This window comes from Epinephelus lanceolatus, chromosome 15, assembly GCF_041903045.1.
Source record: "Epinephelus lanceolatus isolate andai-2023 chromosome 15, ASM4190304v1, whole genome shotgun sequence".
Classification (NCBI taxonomy): domain Eukaryota; kingdom Metazoa; phylum Chordata; class Actinopteri; order Perciformes; family Serranidae; genus Epinephelus; species Epinephelus lanceolatus.
In genome coordinates this window covers 20326174-20347967 of record NC_135748.1, presented here as the reverse complement: position 1 = coordinate 20347967, position 21794 = coordinate 20326174, and the positions used below count along the sequence as shown (strand labels likewise).

General features: G+C 43.5%; 2 protein-coding genes across 4 annotated transcripts in view; one reads left to right on the top strand and one right to left on the bottom strand.

The window, feature by feature from the left end:
* Window positions 1-8674, top strand: part of ttll5 (tubulin tyrosine ligase-like family, member 5) — a 62904-nt gene extending 54230 nt beyond the window's left edge. For all 3 annotated transcript variants that reach the window (XM_033642583.2, XM_033642582.2, XM_033642584.2), the window contains 2 exons: window positions 2718-2800; window positions 7119-8674. In XM_033642583.2, coding sequence (XP_033498474.1) covers window positions 2718-2800; window positions 7119-7171 — 136 coding nt within the window. In that variant the 3' untranslated portion in view covers window positions 7172-8674. The remainder of the gene's footprint in view (window positions 1-2717; window positions 2801-7118) is intronic.
* On the bottom strand, window positions 8527-20761 carry tgfb3 (transforming growth factor, beta 3). Its single transcript, XM_033642585.2, has 7 exons — window positions 19980-20761; window positions 15363-15526; window positions 13865-13994; window positions 13620-13727; window positions 11491-11647; window positions 10762-10915; window positions 8527-9913 (listed from the first exon to the last, which is right to left on the bottom strand). The coding sequence occupies exons 1-7, from the start codon at window positions 20323-20325 to the stop codon at window positions 9755-9757; spliced, it is 1218 nt and encodes a 405-aa protein (XP_033498476.1). The 5' UTR covers window positions 20326-20761; the 3' UTR covers window positions 8527-9754.
* Between the last annotated feature and the right edge of the window lie 1033 nt (window positions 20762-21794).

Below are 21794 nucleotides of genomic sequence, written 5' to 3'. Positions count from 1 at the left end.
CAAATTACACAACAACAGCAAACCTTTGTGATCGGGGCTGATTGTTTGTTTAAAGCACGCTGTTGCAGTTTGAAGGACTCTTCACACTGCGTAAGAGGGAAGGAACAAAGAGTGTTTGTGTTCTATATGACTGAAGCCCATACTGTTGCTAGCTTGCTGACACTCTAAGCAGTAGAGTTGAGAGTAGCAGGTAGCACTGAGCAGAGCCCTTGCTCTGCTGACGTGTTACATTTAGTCATCCTACTTGACTGGACAAACTGTAGCTGGCAAGTGAACAGTTAAGAGGGAAGGGGTGCAGCACAGGGGTTGTAGAATAGGTTAGGGCAGCCGGGTAGGTGCTGTGTTTGCTCCTGTGTGTGTGTGTGTGTCTTCCTGGCAGTTGCCGTGTTTACCCTCTGCATGTGGAATTCCAGAGCCCCCTCACACTCTCCTCTGTCCTGCATTTTTGTGGTCGACCAGTGTGACAGGGGAGAGTGTGGGAAAAACGGAAGCTTCAGGACCAAAAATGCACTGATGGAAACAATGAAAAGAAAGAATAAAGAGAGGGGAAAAGAAAGAATGACAGAGAAAAGTGAACCCTGTCCAGGAGAAAGGAGATGATTGTTTGCAGAAAATGGGGGGATAATAAGTTGCTTCCCTTTATTTCCAGCGCTCATTTTAGGGGCAACTCAATACCTCTGTTATTGAGGCACATCTGAAATGCATCCCAGTGTAGGCCTGAGCTCCTCCAACTCATAATAGAATCACTGTGCTGGGTATGTTCAAACAGTTCAAGGTTATCCAGCCCTTCAAACACCTTCCTGTAGCCAGCTGTTGAATTGTAAAACTGTTGCGTTTGATACAAATTTACCAGCACTGGCCTCGCCTAGTTCCCCCATGAGTAATACACCACTGATGATCACTGACAGTTGTTAGCTGAATCTATTTATCAGAATGACATTTGGTTTTTGCTCTTGTTTAGGAAAGGAAGTGGAGTGAAGATTTCTGTCGATGCAGCCAAATGATTTCCTCTGTTTGGAGGCAAAATCCGACAAGAGTGCTATTCAGTCGACTTTGTCTGAATCTGCTGACTTGGACTGAGTGACCCGTCAGCATTCAGTTTTAATTGAAGATTAAAAGACGCTGAATAGACCTTGGCAAAGGGTGGCAGTGCCTTTGATTTTTAGGCTCAGCTAACACGCAGTACACTTGCTGGAAGCAAATGTGCTTCATGTTGGTATCTACTCAGCAGGGCAGGGCTCTCTGGTCTATCAACATACCACAGCTGCCAACTCGAGGGGCTGCAAGGACTCAAAGTGGTATGACTTCAGTGAAGGCTTTGAAAGGAGCAATTTGTAACACAAATAAATGAGCCTGTTTGGTATTTTGTTTGCAAGGTTTGGCGCGACGCAGCTGTAACTACGGAAACCCGGGCTGTCGTGTGGCATTACTAATAGGGTGACAATTACAGCAGCACCATTAATGTCAGCCTCGCTGCTGCTTTGACTCCCTATTAATCAGCCACAACAGTAGTTATTTTCACAGGATACTGTACACACACAGAAGCTGCCAAAAGTGTGTTTATGGTTAAACTTTATCCCCTTTGGTCAATCTGAATAACATTACTAGCTACCTGAATGTACAAAAAAAGTAAAGCTACACATCAGCTATGTTTACATAAGAACCTCAGCTCTCTGTGAGTAGTGTGAAATATTCAACTTTAGGATTATATTTCATCCGTGCATGCGTACTGTGAGTTCAAATTTAGTTTCTAGCTGCCGCCTGACTCTTGAAGTGACAGAGTGAGAGACTGTTGACAAAGAAAGTGATGTGAAGAACCCAGAGGTCAAGTTTTTTTTCCCCCTTTTCAATATGAAAGGGGTTGCTTCCTGTCGAGGTATGCCACGCTTAAAGTGGGCCGGTTCTATTTGTGGTTGTGTAATGGTATGAAAGAACAACTGTGCAGCCCCTTACAAGGAGGCAGTGTGTACCCTCATTACCTTGTTAATGCTCCTTTGGCAAGCTGCTGTTATGGGGCGAGAGGTTAATGCCAGCTAAGCTTTATTTATTGTTCCCCCTAAAAAATGCTTAACAGACTTAATGTATAAGGTTACAGACGTGTCTGCTCCTGCTCTACGCTTCACCAGCTCTCATAATGGTTTACTCTTTGAAAACACTGTATTTGCTGTCTGATTATGTGAAAAGGGCTTTGTAATTCTCTGTCTATGATCTCCAGACTCCTTTATGAAGCCCTGCGAGATAAGTATACACTACTGTTACTGACTATTCAGAAAGGCTATGTATACACCTTCTGTGTCTGAGGCCATAGCCCGCAGGTCCTCATAGTCAGTAATCACCACAATAATAATCATGTGAAAATCACATCACCCAGGACAAGGAGCAGGAATTTGCCCCCTTCTTGTTACAATAGCTCACGAGAGGCACTCAGCAAACACTTAACCCCCACTAGCCATCGCTGACTGCACACACACAGAGGCTATTTGAAATACACTCCACTTTTGTCCTGTCAGAAGATGACTCAGACATAATTTAAGCTCAAACATTCACAAGAAAACACTTTACAGCTGTTCATTTATGTATGTTTTCAGCTCAAAGTGGAATAAATACTGAAATACACCAAAAGCTTGGACCTGGACTGTGGAGATAAGCATTGTTTTTTCAGATACAGTTTGCGAATGATCTTTTTGGTCATCACTGACTCTTATCTTGATCAACAGGCAGACGTCCGCAGAAAGTTCAGCCAGTGGAAGTGTGTCCAGTGGCCAGCATGTGGTCTACGAAGCCATCTGTGGTAAAGCAGGTGGGTCTGATGCTTCAGTACTGCACACACGGGGGGGGGGGGGGGGGGGGGGGGGGTGTTATACCCTCTCTATGCCAGTGTCCGTGATTACAGCCAGGCATAGTGGACATTCCCCATGGAGGACTGATAAACACCACGGGATATTTTTAGCCAGGTCCTGCTCGCATGTTGGTGTGCAGGATGTGTACATGTCTTGCAAACTGTTAAAGATAACTGCATTGTCATAACGATAAGTAGTGTCCTGACTTGATTAACAATCTTATACAAGTAAGGTTTTATTGCTTATTATATTACAATGACTTGTGTCACAGCCCTCTTTAGAGGATATGCCAAGTAGAGTTGAAGCAGCCAGATAAACACTCTGCAGTGCTGTAATTTGCTATTTGATCATATTGTCTGTGTCCAAGACTAGAGGTCAGATTACTGCTGAAGGATAAAGAGGCATAACAGTGATGACATCTTTCTTTTGTAATGAGATCCAGTGATGGGAACAGTTTGGGCATTCCCATCTGTTGGTCATTCCTACGCAGTCATAATTACTGTCTCTCTGCCAAAAGGGCCGTCCAGTTGTACCCCAGAAATCATACGAAGAGAATGAAAACTGTGGCTCAGCCTTTGCTAAGTTTATTATGAGTAATGCACTGCAATTGCGGGTGCATGCACTCACGTGTGCCCTGTCATCCTGCCCTATTTCCACAACTCTTTCCATTCCGAGTGAAGTGTTGAGCTTACTGCAGTAACGGTGATATTAAGCAGTTTGCTGCCGATGCACACATCTGTTTGCCTGATCAAGAGCTTTTTTCCATAGACCCTACTATACATTAGCATTAGCAGATCACACCATTCATCACATCACGTGAGTGTCACAGTCAAGCAGAAATCAGCTTGTCGGAAAAACACAGTAGCTCTGCACCACCCAGTCTCTCCCCCTAAAATGAGTGCGTGTGTCTGTGACCAGAACATTTCTTTTCATTCTCCCTCTTCCCCCCAAACTATGAAGGCTGGCTTAAGTTAACAAACATCTTATAAACTCATCAATTACTGTAACTGGATCCGTTGGGAGAAGCTTCTGAATTTCATGAATGCATTTTTTCCGTCGTTCAGGGCGCAAGGGGTGGGGGGGGTGGGGGGGGTGGGGGGGGGGGCGGGTGCTTCACTCTTGACTTTTAAAAAAATGTCTGAACCAAAGGGGAAAAAAATCCCAGTACCAAAACCAGTTAGTAAGGCAGGGTTATCCATGCATTTAGAATCAGACTGGGAGTTAAACAGAGACTCAGTGTTGTGTTTTGGAGGGAGGGGGGGAATGTTATTAGAGGGGGAACAGCCTTTGTGGAGCTTAGGAGTGCGTCAGGTCTTTCTGCCTGCCCAGTGTACCTTTGTAGCGAGATGACTGAGCTCCCCTGATTGACTCTGACAGGGAGTTAGAGCGGGTCCAAATGGAGAGCATTCTCTATGATCAGCTGTCAGCCATCATTAATCACACTCTCCCTTTATCTCTCTCTTGCGCGCTCTCTTAATCTCTTCCTCTCTTTGCTCATACAACTCTCCCTTTATCCTCTGAAAACTTTTCCTGCTCGCTCACCCCGTTCCCCCTTTTCCTTCCCAACTTCTTCTGCGTTCATTTTTGACACGAGATGAAGGGAGGGCTTCGACGAGGACCTATCAAAGCTTACAAACCTAGATTATATCGACCACATGTTTTACAATGCTTTCCTTGAAGCTCTCTTGAAGTTCTCAGGGCTCCACAGCTGGTGAGTGGGGAGATTTATAGCTTTTTAGTTTAAGGAAATGAATGCTGCACTTGTGCTATTTTAATGGGCGTCTGATCATGTCAGGACGGATAGCTTAGGCCTCTCTCTATCAAAATAAGACTGCGGTGCCCTGTTGGGAAAGGAAGGCAGTTATTGGCTGTCAACCCCTTTTAGATGTATTATGTCAGTTATTGGATGTTTGATTCGTAGCAGTCATTGATACACAAAGATCCAAACTGTTGAATAAATATGGGAGATAACTGATTAGTCTGTTATTCTGTTTCACTTCTTTGGGGTTAAATCACCATTATATAACTGCTGACATAATTTCTTCTATCATTTGTAGCTCTAAGTGTGATTTGCAGTGGGACATGTCAGAGACAATATTGTCCCTTTATCTTTCTTTTGCTGAGCTGGAGGAAGCTACTTCCAGCGGTCATGTCATCGGATTGGAAGTCGGGGAGATGTTTTCGTTTTCCAGCTCAGTCAGGCCCCACGGTGTAAAAGAGCACCAAAATAAACAGAGTGTGCAGAGAGGGAATGAAAGGGAATACTGTTTGGGAGCACAAACACGGCAGCTCTAACTGTACTTGGAATGCCTTTTCTACTGGATGCCTGGCTGTGAGCCAGCCGATAGCATAAGGAGCGAAGGAGGCTGAGAGAGATGGGAGAGCTAGATGAAAGGCGAAGCGCTGAGGTGACCGAGCAGATCTGATGGTAACCGCCTCGACCAAAAATTAAAAAGATCAACGAATCAACATTTTTGTAAAAATGAAACAGTGATTCCAGAGAGAAGCAGACAGAGGGGTCTACAGTCTGTGTTTGAAGGATATATCCAGGATGTCAAACTGACTCAGCAGCAACAACAGGTTAAAAAGACAAAGATAGTTAGAAGCTAAAGCCGAACTATAGGCTACAGATCACAGTGAAAAAGTGAACCACCACATCACTGCTGATCGCCACAGAAGACAATGAATATAAAGGGATACTTTGCCGATACTGAACCAGCTGTGTGTCATCGCAGTATGTGCAGATGAACGGTGTTAGGAAGTCAAACAACATTCATCTGCGCACAATGTGATGACACACAGCTGGTTCAATATCAGCAAAGTTTCCCTGCTTCCCTTCACTGGTTCCTGTACAGCAGGGTCGGCCTTTTTGTCACTGTTATAATCATTAAAAAGCAAAAGCAGCATGTGTATACATTCAGTAGACTATATCTTCTGTAGCTTAGCTAGCTAACCCTACACTTTTCAGGGTTTGATTTTGGTTTCGGAACAGGGAAGAAACGTATATCTTTTTCCAACCTTTCCAGGTATCATTAATACACGACGTGCCCCAGGCACAACATTTAGCTCCAAATCCACAAAACCAGCCTGAAAATGAAGGAAATCTGAAACGATTGCATTAGAGTCAATGGAGCACAGCTGTGTTGTTGTTATCTGACCCTGGTCTGAGCCAGCCCGATGCTACGTTATGATTGGCCAGTCTGTGTCCAGGGGCGGGACTTAGCAAAGGGTCAATTAGGTTAAGGCAAAATAATGGAACAGGTAGAACAGTCTGGTAAATTCAGAAAATTAAATCACTTTACTGTGATGCAGCATTTAAAATCAGGAAAAGGCAGCACTGACAATATTACAATGTCCACAATCTAATCTAATCTAATCTAATCTAATCACGATATAGATTTAATATCACTATATATTGCCCAGCCCTAGTTTTAGTGTGCCCTTTTGAACAGGGTTCCTGTGGATCTTTAGTAAAACTTAAAAGGCATTGAATGCTTTTAGTGTCAAAATGTCTTAAATCAATCTTTCAAAGGTTTAAAAAATGCTAAGGCATGGGAGATATGATTTCATAAATAGTTTTTTTTAGATGTTTCAATATAAAAAAAATCTCATAATAACTGGTAACATTTTAAAAAAATAATTTACAGAATGCCTCTTGGATTAACATCACCCAGATCAGGAGAGCGGAACCAACAACACTCATATTTTCTTTCTGGCTGTCACTGCACCCTGGATGACACGTGGAAGTGCAAATTTGATGAAATTTGGCTGTTTAACCAAGATTTTGTTGCATTGCTGAGCCCATTACAAGACAATGCATATGAGACTCTGCGTACCTTATGCAAAATGTTTTCCAAACTCACCAAAATCAAAATCAAGGCAGTGGAATCTCACATGCAGAGTGAGAAACAAAAAAATCAGCAAACAAAGTCATCAACAAACGCCAGTTCTGTTCAACCCTTGTCTCCGCCATGAGACAAAAAGGTCATCTTTTATGTTACAATAAACATTTGGGCAAAATTGTCCCTAACCCTAAGTAATTGATGTCCTTTCATGTTTTGTACTATAAAATTGATCTTGAGTTTTATTCCAAGTGGCATTAAAAAGTCTTTTAGTCGTAAATCTAACTTGCCTTTGGCCGTAGGAACCTTGAAGTAAAACTCTTTCAGGTTTGACCTTCATATTTCTGTTTGTGCACACGTGGGTGCTGTGGGGAAAAACCTTGTGCTGCCCTTGTACCTCTTTTTATTTATTTTCCTTTCATCCATTGCTTCCCAGGTCTTTCTGTGTACCGCAAGCTGCTCCAGGGCCAGGAACCCGGTCACAGATGACATGAAAGCGACCAGAGGCACGTCCTGCCCCTTTGCCGGCCTGACAGGTGTCTCTGCATGTAACTACATCCTCACAGAGGTGTATTCTGGGAAAGGACAACAGCAACAGATGAAAGCATGCCAGACATCGAACAGGGTCCTATTAATTTCTCTCTGATACAGCCGCAGACATGCGAGAGGATAGTCTGCAAGGCCAGGAATGCCCAGCCTTGACGCAGGTTGGGATTTTGTTTGCTCAGCTCAACATCAGTTGGCCTTTTCAGCTCCTCCCCCCCCCTCCCCTCCACCCACTTGGCTACATGCACACATCCCAACAGTTGTCCGCCCTCATTCTCTCCATGCTACCGATGCCACAGAAAGATTTCACTGACAGATAGCCTTCAGCAGATGGCTCTTCAATGCCCTGGTGGCATTTTAACTACAGGATTCAACATTTTATTCATGTGGTAGAATGTGCACTGCTTTTTTTCTCTTCCTTAGTTATACAAGCAGGTGAGATGGGGGTTTGGTAATTAGTTGCCTGAGCAGCGTCTCATCTTGCTGCCTTTCATGAGTGGCTTCTGGCATTAAAACACTCCAACTCCTGATCCTTGTTGGAAGCCAAGTTGTTGCCAAATAATACTCTATGGTCATTGCCTAAGGATGTGTTTAACTATGGCATCCTTTGCTTGTAGGCTTTAAAAAAGGAGCTTAAATATGATTGGTTGTTGCAAGGATGATGCAACACTGTTGCCAGGAGGTTTAAGTTTTATATCAAGAAAACAGCTGGCTTGTGATTATTCCTGTAAACTGTTGAGATGTTGGTGTTGTTCTCCTTGGATGGACCAAATGTAATGTTTTTGGTTTAATAAGTAAATTATTGCATTAGTATTTATTTATTGTACATTGTCCACCAAAAGGCCTGTTTGGCCATTTCTGTAGCTCAAAGCATAACACAAAGAGGAATTATGGTTATGCACAGCCTTGCCTAGAATGGAGGTTAATGCTGCACCAGCAGACCAATATCCTGGTGGATATTCTGTTGCTTGGGACCTTATAGCGAGTTCACTCAGGGCGTGTTAACAGAATAAAAAAAATCTCTGTTATATATCAATAGATTCAGCATATGTTTATGACGACTTTGGCAGAAATACTTGAATGTCATGCATGTTTTTGTCATATCAAATGGTGGTTATTATCAGAGGGATTTTGCACAGATTGTCGTTTCAATGCAGTAAAACAGAACTGGATTTTATGTTATTTTTTTGTAGTGATTGATGTTGTTGTGGATTTACTGCTACTTTACTATGCCAGTGCATGCTGTGTTACAAAAATCCAATGGTAGACTCCAATTCTCTTGTGGCGATACAAAGTTGTTTACAGTCTGATCATTTAATCTGTTTTGTCGCTGATTGTTTACAACACACAAGCATGAAATGTAATATTTTTGGAATCGTTTCGGCAGTCTGTATCCAACAACACTGAAATGAATACGTAGAAAACATTAAAACATGCTGATCACGTCAGTAAATGTATTTGTTCACCACACATACTGTACACTGGAAGTTGTCACTCACTGGATTTCTTCACTTTGGTCACCTAAATTTACCGTATTACCCTTTAGAATAAAGTGCTCTAAAGTACTTAACGCAAACAGAAGAACTCCCAACAATAATGAAATTAGAACAATTCTATCCAACTGTCCATGTTTAATTAAAAAAAAGGTGTTTCCAAGAGTAATAAGAAAAAAACATTTACAGTTCGTGATCTAGTTAAGTGTTCACTTAGTGACATACGTCGTCTCATACAACAGAAAGGCTTCACTTTAAAACAAAACGATCCCTGGAATCCCCATCCTGTTGTATTACAGAGGTAAACATAACCATGGAAATACTACTTTGAAATAAACGTTGGTTTCCAGCATGTTTTCTTTTTTTTTTTCCTAATGTCATTTTTCATTCAACAGCATTTTTATCCTAAACAAACAGTGTAGGGAGCTGCGGCGTGCACAGCGTTGGTTTCCAGCTCGGACATTTGAAAGTGTCCTGTGCGTCAGAGCCGAGGGATGTGTTTGCTCTCAACAAACAATCGTTTTAGTTTCACCCTCTTTGACGTATTCCTATTATGCTGAGCTCAGTCTGCATTCTCAGTCATTTTCTCTGTTTGACTGCAATTATTTAATGTCCGTAAGAATGCAGTGGTCATTGAAAGGCAATTATTGTTCTGTTCCTCCGGTTATGTAACACTGAGGTACAGGCTGTTCAAAAATGCTGGAATATGAAAAAAAAAAAAAAACATGAGAAACACTGATGTCAAAAAAAGGCGATTGCTGAAGAGGTCTGATGGGTTTGAGAGTGCCATTAGTGGAGTGGTGTTTGACAAGTCTTCTTGGTAAATGCTGCCGATGATTGTGAGCAGAGTGGTGGACCGCATCTTTTATCTTTTTGTGAGAGAGAGGGCTCGGGTAAGGCTGAAGCAGGGGTCGGAGGTACTCATGGAGGGCAAAGTGTACCGCGCCCCCTCTAACCCCTCATACCCGCCCCTGAGTAATGCTGGGAGCCGCCACATCCCCACGTCTCTCGCCGGGCCCCAGAGCCCTGAAGTTTAGCTGCACTTGCAGGACTTTACGACCATGTTGGAGAGCTGCTCAACTTTAGGGGAGCGACCCACGTAGTAGAGGATGGTGAGGGGCTCCAAGTCCTGAGGAACACAGCAGGGTGAGGCGGATGCTTCAGGGTTCAAGGTGTTGTATAGGCTCAGCAGCTTTGGGAGAAAGAGGAGAAGGCAATGGGGATCAGCAACCATGTTTTCCCAAACAGATTCACAACTTTAAAGGGGTAGTTCAAATTTTTTGAAGTGGGGTTGTATGAGGTACTTATCCAGAGTCAGTTTATTAACTACAGTAGATGGTGGTCAGCACGACCCCAGTTTGGAGAAGCATGCAGGAGTACCGTCACTTTTGTGGACAGGGGCAGCAGCAAAACATATTTTAGCCACCTAAGGAATCAGTTTAGGTGTACACTATATTTAGAACATTTTCAGTGTTTTAACGCTGTCAGACAGCCCTTCTGATGGGGAACTAAAGCTGTTATCTATGTTTTGTTCAAAGCCACCAGACTCCATTGGAAAAAACAGTAATTTTAGCTTGCTGAACAGGGGAGCTGCTGGACTACCGCTCCCTTGATCGGCTAGTTTGTTTGTGTTAATGTGTGACTTTGGTGAATCCGAACTAATCCTTTAAACGCCAAAGTCACACAATAACACAAAGAAAATAACTGATCGAGGCAGCAGTAGACCAGCAGCTCCTGTGTTCAGAGATGTTAAATTACTGTTTTTCTCTGTGGAGTTTGGCTTTGAAGAGAGCGATACAACAGCTTTGGGTCCCTGACAGAAATTTTTGTCTGATGGCAAGGTAAAATGATGAAAATATTCTAGATATAATGTACAATTAAACTGACATTAATTTTTTGGGTGGCTAAAATACATTTTGCTGCTACCCCCATCCACAGCATTACATGGCCTAGCTTCAGCGCCAGTACTGACTATGGATAAGTACTTCATGCAGCCCTACTTCAAAACACCCAAAGTGTTCCTTCAATGTGTTGTCTCACCGAGCTGTGGGTGGTGTCTGCGCTGCGTAGGTAAGGACAGGGACCAGAGCAGAAGTTAGCATAGTACCCTTCAGGCTGATGGATCCACCTCCAGCCCAGATCCTGCCGGAAATTAATATATAGTGGTCGCACACAGCAGTTCTCCTCATAATTGCTGCAGACAAGAGAGGACAGAGGATTACACTCACTTCATCTCACAGGTAACGTGTCGTTTTAAAGAGACATATACATTTTCCTGCCTATAGGCTCACAGCCAGAGATGAGAGTGAGGTTCAGAAATTCCACTCTTAGGTGTGCCCTTATTTTCCCTCTTGGAGTCAGCCCAGGTGTCTCTGGTGCTGCCTGTCAGAGGAAATCCAAAGCTGAGGAGACGGCGTGTAAGAGGAGGTGGCGTTTGCTAGTACTGGGACAGATCCCGACTTGTATCGACTAATACCTCTGTCATGCTCGTCTAGGTGATTAACAAGCTTATTTTGTGTATTCTGTGCCCACATACTCTTCTTTTCTGCCATCTTTTTGAGATCTGACAGCTGATATTTCCATTTCATGTTGCCTCTGCTGACGTTCTACTTTATTTTCTACCGTTCTTTATTTGCAGTATTTAAACTAACCCAGTGTTCAGATCTCCAAAACTGGCAGCACAGGTGCAGCCACGGAAATTATTTTACAGTGAAAGACAATAGTCCAAGCAGTGCATTACATTTTCCAGAGCGAGGAAGTGTGTCTTACTTGAAGCAGTAATTGGTGTCAAGTGCCCGCTTGCGCCTGCGGGAGGAGGATTGGGCATCCAGCCTGTGGGGAGGGAGCATCATGAGGATGAGGTGGGGGTAGAGCTGCTCCTTTTGTTTTTTCACACGGCTCAGTTCGTCAAACTCTGCTTCCATACCTGCAGGAGACAGTCAGTTAGTCTGGAAGGAAAACTATACACAGCAGAAATACAGCAGGTTTTCTGAGAACTGTAAAGATGTCTTCAAGAGCTGACTTCAGAGGAACCACAACTTTAACTCTGATCAGCGTAGTCAACTGTAACTTTTACAGAAGGATACTGTAATATCCAGGAAGGGCTTCACTCAGTTTTGGCTCACTTTTCATCCTTCTCCTTATTCAACACTGGTCCCTAACTTCCTTCTTTCCTCTGTTCTCCCCCCTGGGCCTGTGTCTGCTCATCCAATCTACCCCTGATAGCTAAAGCAGTGGATATCTCAGGAGAGATGCTGCTGTTGGATATGTACGCCCCTCTTTAATTCGGGGCCAAGCGTCTGAGCGCCGTGGCAGCACATTCCTTGTGGCCAAGCCAGTCAGGAGTGTTCCCAGGGCCAAGGGCCCGGGGGCCCCAGTGCTAAGTGAGATACCAGATCAATTGTATTCCCATGCTCTGTGTCTCTCTCTTCCTCTTAGAAAGGAAACCCATTATCTTACCAAAAAGACCTCAATAGGTTTGAGAAACATGTTGATGACTGGATCAAAAGGAACTTTTTTTAGACTATTCGCATAATAAGAAGAGTATTGTAAGTGCTATTGTATCATAACCAGATTCTTATTCATCCCAGGAAGCACTGCACTAGATCTTACCCTAACAATAAGAGACATAATCAACAGTTTGGGTATCTTTCATCTGGCGGTGCACAATGGAACAAAGGGTCTGTTAAGCCTTTTGTACACAAACAAAACATAGACATGCACATTAGAGTTTAATTTAAAATGTTTGGACTTTCGATAAATCCTCTGCAGTTCATAGAGGTAAAGTATAGAGTCCACTCAACCAACATAGCAACACCAGCTGAGATGTCTTACAGCGGCCCTGTTTGTTGGACCACATTATCAGAAGGACATCAGCCAGTGCGTGCCAATAGTCTCTGTTAATATGTTTAAATAATAACTAATAGCTCAGATATAAGTATGGCTAATGGAAATATCTGAAACAGGCACTATAAACTAAACCTGGAGCCCAAAACAAACTCCTAGAATAAAGTGGTCCTGAGACCCACTAATGCAAATCATCCCAAAACCAGCACTTCCTCAATAGCGCAATCACAATGAAACAAAAATTTTCAACAAACACAAGATGCCTATCTGGAACATTAGACGAATCAAACACAAATCAAACAGACCTGAATGTTATCTGGCTTTTGATCGTGAATACAAACTGGCAGACCATCTTTTTCGCTGTGAGAGATCAAAAGCAGAGAACAATCCAGACCAAATACAGACTTAGCGACAGACCACAGTCTGGCCATAGGACCCCCTTCCACCCCCACCCCAGCCACCCCCAGGCAAGACTGAGACTGGGTCGGGAAGAATTTAATCAGAGTAGAATACTTGAAGATGCTGGAGTTATTGATTCCCGATTTAGCTGAACGTGATGAAAGCGGAAAACGTTTGAAAAATCTAGGAGAGAGATATGCAAGATATTTCTAATTAGTTTGACATTTTGGGAAACATGTTCTTCTGCTTTCTTACTGTGAGTAAGATGAGAAGAGGGATACCACTCTCATGCCTGTGCACCAGCAAGAAAACAAATATGTCAAACACTTCCTTTTGCATTATGTAGTTGCATGCCATAAACTGAGGAACAGACGGTGCGAACATCCGTTTTCAACATTTTTTACAAATCGTTTTCTTTCTTACATGCCATCCTTGCTTTAGACATCCTTTTTTCTCCCATCCTCACAGAGGTTTGCATAAATTTGTTTGGCTGTTTGCCAATTTGAACTTTGGCAATATCCTTTTCAGCACCTTATGATACCACCTTAAATTTAATTCTTAACAAGCTGTAGGAAAAACAGCAAAGCTCACTGATACAAATCCAAACCATCTGAGTTTCTTCCACATTACTGAGGTATTAAATGCAGTCTCACCTTTGAACTTGACCTCTAGCACCTCATTGGCGTTCTCGATGATGTCACCATTAGGCCTGAAAGTGTGGCAGGGACAGTGCACGCTAATCTCCAGGCCCAGATTGGTCTCTGAGGGAAACAAGAGCAGGGGGATGTAAGGGGCTGACATTTTCCCCTGAGGCCGTTATGCTTCATTTTGAATGAACCAGCGCTATTTGGCAGGATGTGTAATAAGGTGCAGGGAAAATCTGAGGTGTCCCACTCACGTCGGTACATCAGCCACTCTCTCACTGTCTCTGTCACATCAAAAGAGACCCACTCAGGCGTTCCCTTGGTCAGGACATTCTTGCCCCCAATGTAGCGCTGTTTGGCTTTGGGGTCGTCTTTCTGGAGGATCTGCGAGGAAAGATGAAAATGTGACCCAGCTGCATAAACTCTTTTTCTTTCTCACACACACACACACACACACACACTCTCTCTTTCTCTCTCTCTCACACACACACACACACACACACACACACACAGAACCAGAGCTGTCTCTCTGAGCCAGACTCTCCAGGATGCCTTGGGCCAAATGTCTACTCTTCATGGAAAAAGTGACTCCCTGTGTTGATATCCCCATTTTGCAAGTTAATGCCTGCGTGTTACCCTCCTGCCAATGAGAACCTGGCTGTCCTTCACGTCAGCAGTTCAAACTTTGATTTAAGCTGGGCTCATAGATGCAATGTCACACAGTGCAGGAAAAAAAAGTAGGGCTACAGGTATCTCCAAGGGCATTCATGTCCTAACTGCGTTTTCATGTCAAGGCCCCAAATGAACAAAACTGACGATGGAGGAAAATGCAGCCGTGTAGCTCAGACATTCCTATCTCCATCAGCAACCCTCTGAACAAAGGTGTTTATCTGTAGTGAGAAATGTGTGTGTGTGTTTGGGTGGTGGGTATGACCACCGAGCCCCACAGCAGTGCTATGGATAACCGGGTTCCTGAACATTGTCAGCATCTAATCTGTCTTCCTGTGGGAACGAGGGGCCAGCGTCAGCCCTCTGCCAATCAACTCTAGCCTGAAAAGTGTGGGGGCGAGTGAGCAGCTCCATTTACTCCCCCGGTGGGTGACCCTGCCTCTATCTCCTCCTAGGCCCCTGGAAACAATCTGAGGGCCTGACAGTCTGTATTCAGCTCTGGCCAGAGCGTTGCCTCAGAGGCGGTATGCAGTCCGGAGACGCTTGTCTCTCTGGCAGGAAATGTTGGAACCTGATCATTACTCCTAGTCTCTCACGGGAGATTAATGAGGAAACCGAACAAAAAAAAAAAATCCATCCTTGCCACCCCACACACAGACATCTAACAGATCCATGCTTTCACACACAAAAAAAATCTCATAAACACACCAGTGCAGGTGCAGAGCTATAAACCCCCTGCTAGAAGCAAAACACCTTACTTGATCTAACATGGATGCACAACTGCTCTGAGATCGACAGCAAAGAAAGAAGAAACTGTTGAATGGTAATCTCGAGTTTCTTAAAGATGGCTGTGCAAGCTCTTAAATTTGTGCTAACGTAGAATCCATTTGACTGTAAGCACATGGAATAATGATCAGCACATGAAAAGAGGAGAGAGGGAGTTGGACACCCTAATATAAATGTTTTCATCTTTCTCGCTGACCTACACAGGCCTTCTGAGAGAAGTAGAGCACATTACCCTCCTGCGCTCTGCTAACAGTGGAAATGAACGGTCAGATCAAACACACACACACACACACACACCTGGTAGAGCTCAATCCTCTGTTCGTTTCTCTTGGCGCCGGCGTTGGGGGTCCGCAGGGCTCTAAACTCGGCCCGGAATAAGTTGGTAGAGTTCTTCTCCATCGTGGAGACGTTGAAGCGGAATACCTTGGAGGTGATACCCTTAGGGCAGTAGGGGAGGTCATCTGCAGCAAAAGTGGAAATGATGACTCAACAGTGGCTTTAAAGATGTTATCAAAATATCTATTAAAAAAGATCAGATTGGAAAGCTCATTGTTTCTTTTATCAGAATCCTTTAAAGCACCCATCCATCTGTTACCTCACTGTGCACGTGTTATCAATGCCTGTTTTCCACTGACATCCTTACAGGGGTGGACATGTTTACCTTCTGATTATTGATAAGCTTTTTGCAGAGGATTCCCCTCTACACGTTTAGATGGTTTGCAGATGAAAACAAAGCTTTTATTTTTTTTAACTATTTCTACTCAATTCCAGAGAGACGTGGGCCATTACCGCGGACCATCTGCTTATACTTTGTGCGGTCCGAGTTAGCAACAAGTTGAAGTCATGAAATGAAAACCAAATGTCCCATGTGGTGGTGGAGCAGGCTGCAGTGGGACGGCAGTGTGCTCCTCCTCCTCCCACCAGCTCATGGGCCCAACAGGTGTTCCGAGGGGCTCGGCCAAAAGCCAAGTATTCCCTGGAACCAGGAGGTTTAGCTGGGAACATGTGGGCTCACGTGCTGCAGCAGAACAATACCTGAGAAACTATAAAGGAGGGCGACTCTTTGGTGATAGTAAGTGCATGCTTGACAAGTAATAACTTGCTACATGCATGGTGTCTGTTATTGTACACTGACCTTTGGCAGAATTCACTAAATAAATTGCCTTATTGTCATTCTATGTAAAAAGCTTCCTGTTGCATTGTAGCCTTTCCCCTTCTTATACCATAATACCATTGAACAGTTTATTATTTTAACAGGCCAAGCACATGCAGTGTTGAGCAAAACAAGCACATAGCAAACTTTTTATGGGCCAAATGGAAACAGTCATTTACAGCCAAGCCATGGCTAATTTATTACCCCAAGCTTAAACTTTATTACCAAGCCTCAGATTTGCTGGTGGTTGAAAGGGGCATTGCACCTTTAGCTGATTTGCACCTCGAGCTGTTTCGGGACGAATGGAAACTAAGAAGTTCAGTTGTTTCTGTGTCATGCAAAAGGAACTTGCACATCTCCAAGTATCTGTACTTCATTTGACCCATAATCCTATTTCAGTGTCCTCCCAGTCATTATCTGATATTTCCACAAAGTTTTTTTTTTCAACTTTCCCTATTTATAGGTGACCTTTTCAGCATTCATCCCCAGCCAGATATCTGTCCAGTGTTTCCACACAATCTATAAGGAGGAAACCTCAGTAGCCTTTTCCTCCCCTCACTCACTGCTCCGTCTCCCCCCACCTCTCTGCCTCCCCCACAGAAGGTGGAAAGCCCCACTTCGAGGGGAGATTTGAAATTCTAATCAAGTCTTTGGTTTCCTTTTGGATGACCTCATTTTTCCCATTGCAATGGTTTTAGGTGGATTTCACATTATGGCTTATTTTTGCCAAGGGTCTGAAAGGTAATTTGTTCCATGTTGGTAAGTGGAGGGGATTGCTTGCATAATTAAAATGAAATACATTCACCAATTTTCTGACCCCCACCATTTTTTAGATGGTAGCTACTAAGACTGAGTGTCAGGATGCTGACATAGGTGTAACCTGTAAAGAACCTGAAGCAGCATGGATTTATGTCAGTAAGCTTCACCAGGGTCGTTTTTCTATCGGAAACTTTGATGTTGAATATTATTTTAAATCTTCTCAACCCTTTGAAACTAAGCAAATCAGATCTACTGTTCTGACTACTGATTCAGTTAAACCAGACACTGTTCTGTAATCAGATTCTAATTAGAGAATTTAGATTTACTGCAAAACATTATTATTAACATGCCTGCAAAAGTGTCCCATGAAAAAGCCTGGGGAACAAAATAATGCAGTTGATCTCACGCTTGCATTATCACTCAATGAATCTGAAAATAAATGGGCTTTAAATGAGGGATTTAGTGGCAAAGTTATTCAGGAAGGCCTGGGGAACAGACGTTTGAATAGCTCTGTTGTAAAGCTCCACATAAAGTGCCTCGCCCAGACGCTATCATCCACGCCTCGCACCCTGACACATGCTCACCCTCCAGTGTCTGGGATCCTCTCCTGACACAGAGGCATCCTGATAAAAGAAGAAAAAAAAAAACTCTCAGGAATCACCTCTTTTTGCCCTTTTGCCCGGAGGATTGTCCGTGATGTCAGTCTCTCCAGAGCTTTGTAGAGGTAAACAAAGGAAATAGGAAGCATAAGGCAGCAGGTGCTAGCCAGCTGCTGAGGTGTCTAGGTCTCATGGAGGACAACAGAAATTCTTTGGGAATGTAGTCGATTGGCTCTATTATCTAGTGAAATGGCAGTATCTGAAATTAGAATAGGTTTGCATCATGCTGCTATGGTTTGATTTTCACTTACCCATGACACAGACTGTGGATATAATAAACAGATTTCAAATGCTTCCTATGTATCAGAGAAGCATTTCCCTGTGTCTTGTTGTGGCAGGCCACTACAGCAGATGAGATAATGTGATGCAGCTCAGCTCTGAAGTTGAAAAACAACTTTTTTTCCACTTGATTAGGGATGAGGAAGCAAAAATGGTAAAGGCGTGGGAGTTGGGGGGGAGATGCTGTTTCTTTGGGAACAGGCCAAAGACCTCTGTCTCTGTTTGTTCAGATGACATCATCTTTCTACTATCCCATATATCAGATACCCTGCTGTCCTCAGCGCTAGTCCTCATTTTTTACTGACCCGACACTGAGTCAATGATTGGCTTGAAATTTCACAGAAACTGCATGCTTCAGTGTGCAAGGCACGATCTTTCTAATTTAAGAGTCAGTGGATTCGAAGAATGTTATTGTGCCAAAGGTCGTCATTCAGCTCGGTTATGTCAGTATTTGGTTTACGATGATATAATGAGCCACACTGGCCTTCTGATGCACCAGAAAAAGAAAGATCTACTGCTGCCCAGTCTCAATTATGCTTCATCTAGTCATAAATGGCAAATACCTTGATTTGCATTAGTAGTAGTGGCTAGGAAAAGTAGTCTGGAGCAAGTGGCGCATTAAAGTATGACAGAAAAGTTTCTGTTTAACTTTTTAACTGGGCATGAAAAAAAGCAAAACTTGACCTTATTCCCAAACACTCCCACCTTCCAGAAAACGGTGAATGTAAAACTCATTATATCCAGCAGGAATGAAAATGAACTACACTGCAAAATTATCAAGGTGACAGACGTTATGTTCCTATACACTGCAACATGTCCCCGCTCCCTTTAAAATTACAGAATGGAAAAGGGAGAGAAAAGTGCTAATTAATGTATGTTGGCACCTTGTGTTAATTTCCTAATATCCTTCGTGGATAGGCTGTTAAGTGCAGAAAGTGTTGCCAGCAGCAAGTCAAGTTCACATCTTGTATTATCACCTACAGTATGGCCTACAGTATGAGACCAGCGTGATGTGTCCTGGGCACCTGGCCATCACTGATCCCACTCCTTAGACCTCTATTTGTTTTGGGAGCTCTGGCTACCTCTGACCAGTGGATAAACCCCGAGCTGTGTATTTTGAGTGTCAGAAGCACTTTGTGGGACCTGTGAAATGGATTTGATTCAGGACTTATGCTGGAACCGGCAGAGGCTCTGCTTAGTGTCACAGCACAGCATAAACACCTGTTGATTTTAAAATGGTAACACCGTGCACTAAGCGGCCTCTGACCGTGAACAGGCACCAGTCCAACTCTTCCACTTAAAAAGTGACTTTCTCTGCAGAATCTGCTGCTCAGCGAGCTTCTGTTTCTAGTTTCTGGAACAATCAATGGACCATAGTTTATACAGGAAATACCAATATGGATGAACAAGGGAATTAGATCATAACACAGAGCTCAGCTCCTTGCTACTAGAAAGGAATAGTGGGGAAATAGCAGTGAGAGAGTCGTAACACTGGATGAAAAATATTGGGAAACTCACGGCCAGAAAATGGAAATGAGGTATTGGAGTTGGCAATAAATACTAGACTTAACTGCCTGAGAATTTTCCCCGCTTAGGAATGTGTCAGACTTAGGCTGGAGTTCCCATGGCTTTGGTGTGAGGTATGTATGAGGAATGGTGCTCATTCCAATTAGACTGTTTACTTTGCCCTCTCCTTTGCGCGCCGCTCCACTGCTCACAGGCGCGTCTGTGCGTAAAGGCTGCACAGACACGAGTGGACTTAACGCTAGCTGGAAAAATCAGATCCCTGTTTTTGACATTGTTGCCTCACCTCTAATCATTTTGTATCGAGAGCAGATACAGGTTTATAGTAGATCTGCACAAGTTTGGTATTTGGATCAAGCTTGGGCATCTACGTCTAAAAATGTTGGCTGCATGGCGCACTGGCAAAACAAAAAATCGTTCCAATCATAAAATAATTACTCCACCCTTTATTTTTCAACCACACACATCTAGAGCATACACGGGCTGTAGTTTAATGGTTGAGTTGCGAAAGAAACCCTTGATCAAAAACAATAAACTTACTGTGTTCTGGCGGACCATTGATCATGTTGAACTTGTAAATCTCTTTGGCATAGTACTCAGTCTCCGTGTTATCCTGTCCACAACTCTGGTGCCTGTCTCTTCCCAGCTCCTCAATGAGCTCCTTGGTGCTGTTATAAAGGGCCAGGACCTGAAACGGTACTTGACTTGGACCTGTTGTTTGAGGCGGACTGGTCAGCCGGAGTTTACTGAGAATCTGTCCCCGGACCGCCTCTACTCTCTTTTTCTTTATGTGGTCGATGTCCACAGTGGTGCAAGTGGATAGCGACAAAGTCATTGTCACACAATTTGAGAGGAGGAAAAACAGAATTGCCTTTCCCAGATTCATATTTCACTCTGCTTTCACTCACAACCGAGGCTTGTCAAGTACAAGAAGAAAAAACAAACCAAACTAAATTCCGATTTGAATAGAATCCCTTTTCTCTTTTCATTCAGGTCGTGAGTGAGTTCTGTTCCTGGAGGAATCCCATTTTCTCAAGTGCTATGTCATCTTTGCAAAATGCGCATTTGCATGGGAGCAAATCCGTGCCATTTTGGAGAAAAACAATCTCAACTCTTCATTAAAACTCTTTATTCTACTCTTCATTCCCTCTTATCTCATGCAAGCACCTCTTCTCTTCTTCCTGAGTTTTACAGAGCACCGATCTCTGCGCCGCGGTTCAGTTTCTCCATTGCATTGAGCTCTTTCCATCCACTTGTGCTTTTGGAGCCAGTGCGCCTCTATGCTCACTCTCTGCTGTCCAGCCTCAAACACACTTCACTCTCCACTCTCCCTCATACTTTATACTCACAAGCTGTGACGTTTCAGAGGGAGGGGCAACAAGTAATAGCCTCGTTTCGGACAATGAGATCTGTCCTATTCTGAAATGCATTTAATGAGACTTCGATTTTCATGTTGTCGAAGTTCAGAAAATGTGCCTAATATTGGGCAATGTGAGATTTCGCAAGAGTGGCTCTCGAGTAAAGAAGAAAACACTGATTTGTCGATGTAATATGTTTACTTTCTGCCCGTGGATGAAGAAGATAAATGCCATTTGTATTGGAGGAATAAGACTGACGTTAAATGTGTTGCTGTGTGCTCATAAATTTCCATCAATTAAGGACCCTTAGCTTGACTAAGGGGTCATTGAGTGGACTTTTATAAGTCCTTAGGCAGTATTGACCACATCCAAAATAAAGTTTTGGAGGAAACTCAAATGCAGAATGAAGGCCAAAGTTAACAAAGTAGATCTTGGAGGTGCACAGGGAGCACAGCCAGCTGCTGTGGCCCGCTGGATGCTGCTACCGTTCAGCTGCTCCCTCTGCAGTGACATAAAACATGCAGAACAGCGACATCTAGTGGACGTCTGTGGGAACTTCGGGTCCCATCTTAACTGGCAGGCCACTGCAGTAGATGAGATAAAGTGATGGGGCTCTATTTGATTATGGATGAGGGAGAAAAAAATGGCAAAGGCGTAGTAGTTGTGGGATAGAAAGTCTGACTGTTTAGATAACATTTTTCTATCCCTCCCATAGAAATATTTTTAAATTTCCATGACCCCTGAACGGAACTACCAGGCACAGGCCCAGGGGTCAGACATGTCAGGGACCCCCCCCCCACCACCCCCCCCACCCCAATGAACTGCATAGAGACTCAAAACAACCACAAAGAGACACAAAACAACCAAGAAAGACACAAATGGGGAAGACTGTTAAAAATAAATTAACATATAATGGGGAGCTCCTGCCTGTTAAACAAACTGGGGATTTTTAGGGACATTTATAGTCACCTTACTCCGCAGCAACAGCAGCTCTAAC

Excerpts from the sequence above, each read along its gene's own strand:
- tgfb3 (XM_033642585.2), bottom strand. The coding sequence starts at position 20,325 with ATGAATCTGGGAAAGGCAATTCTGTTTTTCCTCCTCTCAAATTGTGTG. Across the intron at positions 15,527-19,979 it reads CAATGGTCCGCCAGAACACA|ATGACCTCCCCTACTGCCCT; the intron begins GTAAGTTTATTG and ends CTTTTGCTGCAG. Across the intron at positions 13,728-13,864 it reads AGAGTGGCTGATGTACCGAC|AGACCAATCTGGGCCTGGAG; the intron begins GTGAGTGGGACA and ends TGTTTCCCTCAG.